The sequence below is a fragment of the Arachis ipaensis genome, chromosome B07 (genome assembly GCF_000816755.2).
Source record: "Arachis ipaensis cultivar K30076 chromosome B07, Araip1.1, whole genome shotgun sequence".
Taxonomy (NCBI): domain Eukaryota; kingdom Viridiplantae; phylum Streptophyta; class Magnoliopsida; order Fabales; family Fabaceae; genus Arachis; species Arachis ipaensis.
In genome coordinates, this window is record NC_029791.2 from 106610144 (window position 1) to 106617850 (window position 7707).

General features: G+C 31.2%; 1 protein-coding gene across 1 annotated transcript; it reads left to right on the forward strand.

Annotated features, from left to right (window-relative positions):
* LOC107608067 (abscisic acid 8'-hydroxylase 3) lies at positions 543 to 3076 on the forward strand. The gene is made up of 7 exons (XM_016309957.2): positions 543 to 1160; positions 1253 to 1402; positions 1469 to 1720; positions 1790 to 1958; positions 2363 to 2469; positions 2555 to 2673; positions 2781 to 3076. Exons 1-7 carry the CDS (start codon positions 576 to 578, stop codon positions 2887 to 2889), a joined length of 1491 nt encoding a protein of 496 aa, XP_016165443.2. The 5' UTR covers positions 543 to 575; the 3' UTR covers positions 2890 to 3076.

The window sequence follows — 7707 nt, forward strand, 5'->3', positions numbered from 1 at the left end:
ACTCTCACATTTTTCGTTTTCAATATTAGTGACCTATCTTTTATATTTAGATAATACTTTTGTTTTCTTTTTATTAAAAATGTTGATCATCTAAGATTCTGTTTTATTAGTATAATCATCACTACGAGTCCGCAAAAAATAAAAAATAATAGATCTCTAATAATGATGATATTTACTTGCAATACAATTGGTGTGACGAGTGGAGTGAGCGGATTTGGAATGAACTGTTGCCATGAACAAGAAATCAACCATCCGCCCACCAACAAACGACTTGAACCGTCAAATAACATATCGCTATCAACTAGAAATAGAATAATAGAGAATATCCAAAAACACTGTTACATACCTTGAACCCAATAAATACAGATTAGCGATGATTCTAGTAGGCTAAGCTTCTGAGTCAATATAATCACTCATGAGCATGACTCACTAAGGTTAACCATTGCATCACATTAAGTTTGAAATATGTGCCCAGTAATCATGACACTTCAAATTCCAAGTGGAAGCAACCCTGGAGAATGGGTGTTAGTGCGTGTGGGGATACACGCTAATCTTAATTATATTATTATAAATGTATGTTGGTTGAACAAATGAACCAAATTAAAATGATCTCTCAAATGGTAAAGCTTGAAAATGGATACACTAGTTGTTACTGTTGTGCGGCTCTCTTCTTGTTACTGCTATTATTATCATGGCATTGGAGCAGAAACAAGAAGACCGGTGACGGGATCCCTCCGGGTAACGGAGGATTGCCATTTGTGGGAGAGACACTGCAGTTCATGGCTGCCATCAATAGCACCAAAGGAGTATATGAATTTGTCCGACTCCGCCACCTCTGGCATGGCAGTTGCTTCAAGACCAACTTGTTCGGAGAAACACATGTTTTTGTTTCTAGCACAGATTCAGCCAAAGCAATTCTAAACAACGAGGGAGGCAGATTCTCAAAGAGGTACATAAAATCTATATCAGAGCTTTTGGGACACCATAGCTTGCTCTGTGCTGATCACCACCATCACAAGCTCATTCGTGGCCGTCTCCTCACTCTGTTCTCAACGGATGCTTTGTCCTCCTTTGTTCAAATGTTCGATGTCCTCGTTCTTGAAGCCATGAGTACCTGGCCTTGTGGACCCGTTCTTCTCATCCAACATGAAGCATTCAAGGTATTACTATTTACTTCCTCTTATCAATTTAAACTTTTGGAACAAGTGGTTTCACGACAGATGTTTCTTATATATGTCTGTGTATAACGCAGCTAGCATGTAAGGCAATGTGTAAAATGCTGATAAGCATGGAGAATGGCTATGAACTAGTGATCATGCAGAAGAGCATTGCTCATTTATGTGAAGCAATGCTTGCATTACCCTTGAGGTTGCCATGGACTAGATTCTCCAATGGCCTACAGGTAAATATGTAATACTTTCTTTCTTTCTTTCCCGATGGATCTCCACTGAATGAAATGGAATTGCAGGCTCGGAAAACAATTATGGAAATATTGGAGAAGGAGATTAGTGAAAGAAGAAGTGGAATAAGAAGAACTAATGAGAAAGTAGATTTTCTCCAACAACTTATAGAAGAAGATGATGATAACAAATTAAACGATGAAGAGATCAAAGACAACATCTTAACTATGATGATTGCAGGACAGGACACAATCGCTAATGCAATGACATGGATGGTCAAATTTGTGGACGAGAATCAAGAGGTCCTTAACACGCTTAAGGTCAGTGAATGATATAATTTAATGTTTCTATTTGCTGTTGTTTTAATTTTCTTGGTATTGATTAAACAGAAGGAGCAACTACAAATTGAGAAAAATGGCAGAACAAGAAGGGATAATCTTACATTAGAGGATCTCAATGAGATGCAATATGCTTCTAAGGTTGTGACAGAAGCGTTAAGGATGGCATCTGTGGTACAGTGGCTTCCCAGGGTAGCACTCCAAGATTGTGAGATTCAAGGTTTTTACTTCCATTATATTATATCATATATTTTATGTGATTATTTTCTTGAGTTTAATTTTAATAAAGTGTTTTACATTGTCCTACAATCACATCCGTTCTCTCACATGAACATTTACGCAATCAATATAAAAAGTAAAATGCACGTATAAAATTACTTTACATTATCAAAATTAAATTCTTATTCTCCTCTCATAGATATATAATAAGAATTTAATTTTAATGCACTGTCAGTGTAAAGTAGTTTTATACGTGCATCCAATTACGTTGTAAAAAATAATCATCCAAAAGAACGGATGTAATTGCGTGATAGTATAAAATGATTTACGGTGTTAGCGCATCAAAATTAAACTCGATCTAATAATATAATTACTTAATTAACTAACATATGGTTACTTGCACAGGATTTAAAATCAAGAAAGGGTGGAACGTTGATATTGATGCTAAATTCATACACTTTGATCCAACTATATACAATGATCCACATGTATTCAATCCTTCTAGATTTGCTGTAAGTGTAATAATCTATACGCACTTGATTGATTTTCCCCTTGATTCAAACATCACAATCAAAGTGTTTGATTGAATTCAAACAGGATGAGTTTAAACCATACAGCTTCCTAGCTTTTGGGATGGGAGGAAGGACGTGCCTTGGGAAGAACATGGCTAGAGCCATGATGCTGGTGTTCCTCCACCGTCTCATCACCACTTACAAGTGTGTGAGACTATTTTATATCTTTTAATCTGATTATGTGTGTTTGATTAATTGAAGTAATGAAATTATGAAATGTTTGGCTTCATGCATGTATGTATGTAATTCAGGTGGAAGGTGATTGATTCAGACTCAAGTATTCAGAAATGGGCGCTTTTCTCAAAGCTCAAGAGTGGCTGTCCTGTTCGTTTGACATCTCTGAAACAGCACTCAAACTAAACAAAAATTATGTAATAATATATTACATGATATATGATAATTAATAATTAAGGCTTTCTTTGTAAATTAACCGTTGGGTAATTGTCTAGCAAAGTCATGGTCTATGCTAATGTAAGTTGATGGAAACCAACGTAACAGAGTTTATATAGTTTATAGTGCAATAATATTGCCTGCCATTATATCAAAATAAAATAAAATAAAATAAAATATATAAGAGATTACAAAAATCATAAGTTAGTTAATTGGTTAAAAAATTGTAACCAAATTTTAAATAATCGGTTTTTAAAAATAATTTATAAATTATAATCAGTAAAAAAATTAAAAATCGATTAACAAAACCAAAATCGGTTTGATAGTTTGGAGTCTTAGAATTAGTTTTTCTAATATAAATGTGTTATAATGGGTAAAAAGAGCTATTTTAAAAATAATTTATAAATTAGAGATTTTGGTTTAGATAGAGTTATCACAATTTTATATCTAATTCGTATTTCATAATAACACAATTATTTGTCGCCTTTATAAGTAGATATAACTGCTAAGCTAAACCACATTAATTTTACTTGTGTTATTTTATTATTGAAAAAGTATAGGTAGACAATGAAAATACTAAATAATGTGAACAATAAATTTATAGAATGTTCAATTCACTGGATGGTTATCCTAATATTAAGATTTAGGTGAGTAATTTGAGAGTGTAGTGTGTTTTTACTTTATTGGGTCAATTTTAGAGTTCATTATTCACATTAAAAAAAAAGTTTATGGGGTAGCAATTTTTGTGTTTGTTGGTCAGCACTTAACTATCAAAACAAAAGTGAGTGATTTTTTATCATTACATTTAGGAAAAGTATAAGTAACTAACAAGATTTTTGAACAATGTGTAAATAATGTGAATTAATAGGGTTAAAAGAGTAAATTTAATTAATAGTATTAAATTAGAGTGTAGTGTATTTTCATTTGATTGGTGGTTGTTCATGTTGTTCAAAATTTTCATTGTTCCCCTAATACTCCTCTTACATTTAATCTCACATCATTAAAAACGCTATTAATGGCCAATTGATAGTTACAAAACACCAAAATTGTTAACCCCTAGCATTCCTCATTCACATTATTCGGCTAATTTTTTTTTATATTGTTTAAATATATGTGTAATACATCATTATTGGAAGATTAGGTGTTTTTTTTTATATGGTGTTTTATTCAAATCGGACGGTCCGATTTGTTTGAAGAGAAAAATAAATTACAAATTGGAGGGTCCAATTTGTTTGGAGAAAAAAATAAACTACAAATCGGAGGGTCCGTTTTGCATTTTTTATTTTTTAAAATAAAAATCGGACGGTCCGATTTTAACATTAAAATTTTTTTTATTTTCGAATTCACAAATAGGACCGTCCGATTTGTGATTGTTTGTTTGAAAAAAAAAATAAAACAAACAAATTGGTGCATCCGATTTGTACATCCCATACCAATGTGAAACACACTTCTGCTCACAGCTTCTTGTTATACACTTCTCTCTCTCCCACATAAAAAATAACAAGCCACATTATTCATTGTCTACCTAACAAAATCCTTTATTATTTCGCTTTTGCTTCAGCCTAAATTCTTAGCAAATATAAAGTCTTTTATTTTTTAGTATCTGAATTATATTTATAAAATTTAAAAATAAAAGGATGAATCTCACCTTACCTTATCTTTACTTTTAGATAATTGAAGCAAAATTTTGATAAACACCAAAGAGCCCATAATATAATCTGATCTGTTTGTTATGTTATTTTATAATAATCAAGATATTTGTCAAATGGATAAAAGATTAACATAACATAATCCAGTGCAGCTTTCATATACTCACTATAAAAATACATATAGTTGTCAAAAAATTAGACAGAAATGATTAACTAAACACAACAACGTAAATAGAAAAATAGAAAGATACAATTCCCATATATATTACTGTGTCGCTACTCGTCAGCATGCAGGTCTTGGACCACCTATCTTTTTTCTTCAGATATGCTAAATCGTTCAACGAAGCTCTTTGAAATTTCTCCATCATGTCTCTTTCCGTCACGATGTCTTCAAGGCTTCAACAGTTTTGTGACCGTGAAATTTATTTCAAACAAAACTACAGATTGTAAACAATATTAGAAAAACAGACAACATAAATCATATGAACAAATGGATATATACTCGAAAAACGTAAAGCATCATTCAAGAATCGGCATATTTGATTAAATTGATAGCAAAAAAATAAAAAATATATATGTGGGGACAAATTAATTAACACTAATATAGTATGTTTTATGAAAAATTTGTTGCAAATTGGGATATTATATTTCTCCAGAGTAGTCACTCTATAGGATAGGATGTTGACCTTATAGCTCCCTCACCTGCCTACAATAATCTAACAAGTGATGCTCTTCTCAACTTCTAATTTCTAAATGGATTTCTTGTTATAGTGTTCATAGTACAGTGGGAGAAGAAAAATAGTAATAATATATGAAAAAGCAAAAAAATCCTCATTAAAAAATAAAATAAAGTATAAATTATGTGAGGTTGGTGGAGGAGAATCACTTGTTGGCTGTTGCACATAAGAAATAGGACACACTGAAATTTGATGGAGCAGTTGCCTGTGGTTTGGTATTTTAATTTTTATTTTTCACAATATCTGCTAACCAGTTGATTAATAACTAATTTGTCATATAACGTTGATTAATAAATTTAAATTGTAGTAAATTAATTTTGTTATTTTTTTATTATCTGCCAAAAATATTGGTGTTGCTACCTACTGAAAAATGGGCTTCCGGCCCACTTGGAGAAAAGAAATATAGAAATGGGCCCCCATTTTGGATATATGACTACATGACAACTAGTTAGTAGTAGAGGGAAGCGACAAGACAAAGTAATGATTAATCACTACAACACTGAGACAAGAGGAATAACACATCTGCTTTGTAAATTAATAATACAGTGAGGAGAAAAATAATACTTCTGAGTTCTAAATTAGTTTACATCATTTTAGGATTAGTTTAATTTCACTTTTTCTACACTTAGCATTATATTAAAATGGGAAGCTATCACTTTTTTCAATAATTCTCATTAAAACATGCGACTGGGATGAGTCAGGAGCCAGGGTTTGCTTCATCTGTAATTAAAAATAAAAATAACAAAAATTAAGAAAAAAAAAATCCAACATGATATTCAAAACTTGTAATTCAAGAAAGCACACATCAGCTATATGTAATGTCTGAAGAAATTCCTTCCTGCCTTGAAATCAAAACGGGTTCAATCGAGACTCATATTATGTTGTACTATATGTGTTGCTATTATGTTACAAGTTTACTGGTATTTAAAATGAGGAGTGCTAGGGGGTAGCAATTTTTGTATTTTGTAACCATCAATTGGCTATCAATAGTATTTTTAATGGTGTGAGATTATATTTAATGGTCGAAGATCACTCACTTTTCTTTTGATGGTTAAGTGTTAGCCACAAAACATAAAAATTGCTGCCCCCTAGACTTTCTCATTTAAAATAAGATTATTTTTAAAATATTGGTAGGTGAAGTTGAGGTATTGTAAGGTCGGAGGGGCTCACTAATCAAAATGATTTACAATGCAATGCTTATTTTATGACTTGTTCTTGTGGAGTATTGGTATGGTGCGAATAATAGAAGCTTATAAATTGGTTCCCTTAAGGGACCAGACAGAATAGAAAATATGTTGGGTGTAGTAAACAAATCCATATATACTAAATTCTCAAACTTTTTTATTGTTGTAACCTTTCCTATGCTAATGGATAATTCATAATAGAGAGCTACCTCGTTATTAAGCTTTCCTCATACTACAGTATAATTGGTGCATTATTTTGTTGTTCTCCTAATTCCTTCCAACTACTATTATCGCATATTCTAATCTTTCTTTATATATTCTCTCTACGTGTTTATTTTTTATTAATCTCCCTTTTTTTCTCCATTAATGGGTCCAAATCAAAGCACTATGCAAATATCACAAGAAGAAAGATACTACATACATACATGGAAACAGAAATTGGAAACAAATTTGTGAGAGATAGTAAGTTTTTTCCCCACTCTGCAATGAAGTGCATAACAAACTCTTGCATATGCCTACCACTACCTGCCAGCCTTTCACATTAAATTTTTATCTAGTATTTCTTCCCTTGGAAACCTTGATCCGTATGTTAAGGAAATAAAACAGAACAAGTCTCAGAAATATAATAGATATATATATTATAATAATGGACAATTAGTACATGAGAGCTCCATCACACACTTATCCAATAGCTAAAGAGCATTATAGTAGATATATAATATAAAGCCGTTTATATTTTGACATATATTTTGTACTCATAATTAATTTTAGTGACTAATTTTAATATACACTTAATATAATTCTTACTTAATCTGTCATGTTCAAGATTAGAATACACTACTTAAGTGTGATTTTAATTTTCAGAATATAAATATCTGTTACACGCATCAATTAAATCAAGAGGAATGCTAGGGGTTAGCAATTTTTGTGATTTGTAGCCATCAAATAGCCATCAGTGATAGTTAGTTTTAATGGTGTGAGATTTTATCTAATGACTTATTTTTCTTTACTGGTTACATGCTGGTCAAAATTTAACAAAGTTGTTGCCCCCTAAACTTTTTTCAAAATTAAACAAGATTGAAGTCTTTTTTAAATTAAGCTGAATCTCTCGTATTGTTAGCCATTTTTCGAGATCTATAAATATCAATATGTTAAAAATAAAATCTGTCTTATTTTAAAAAAATTACTAATAAAATTTATTTTATTATATTTTTTGAG

Coding starts and splice junctions, on each gene's coding strand:
- LOC107608067 (XM_016309957.2), top strand. CDS start 576: ATGTTGGTTGAACAAATGAACCAAATTAAAATGATCTCTCAAATGGTA. Junction 2,470..2,554: donor TCAATCCTTCTAGATTTGCT/GTAAGTGTAATA, acceptor GAATTCAAACAG/GATGAGTTTAAACCATACAG. Junction 2,674..2,780: donor CGTCTCATCACCACTTACAA/GTGTGTGAGACT, acceptor TATGTAATTCAG/GTGGAAGGTGATTGATTCAG.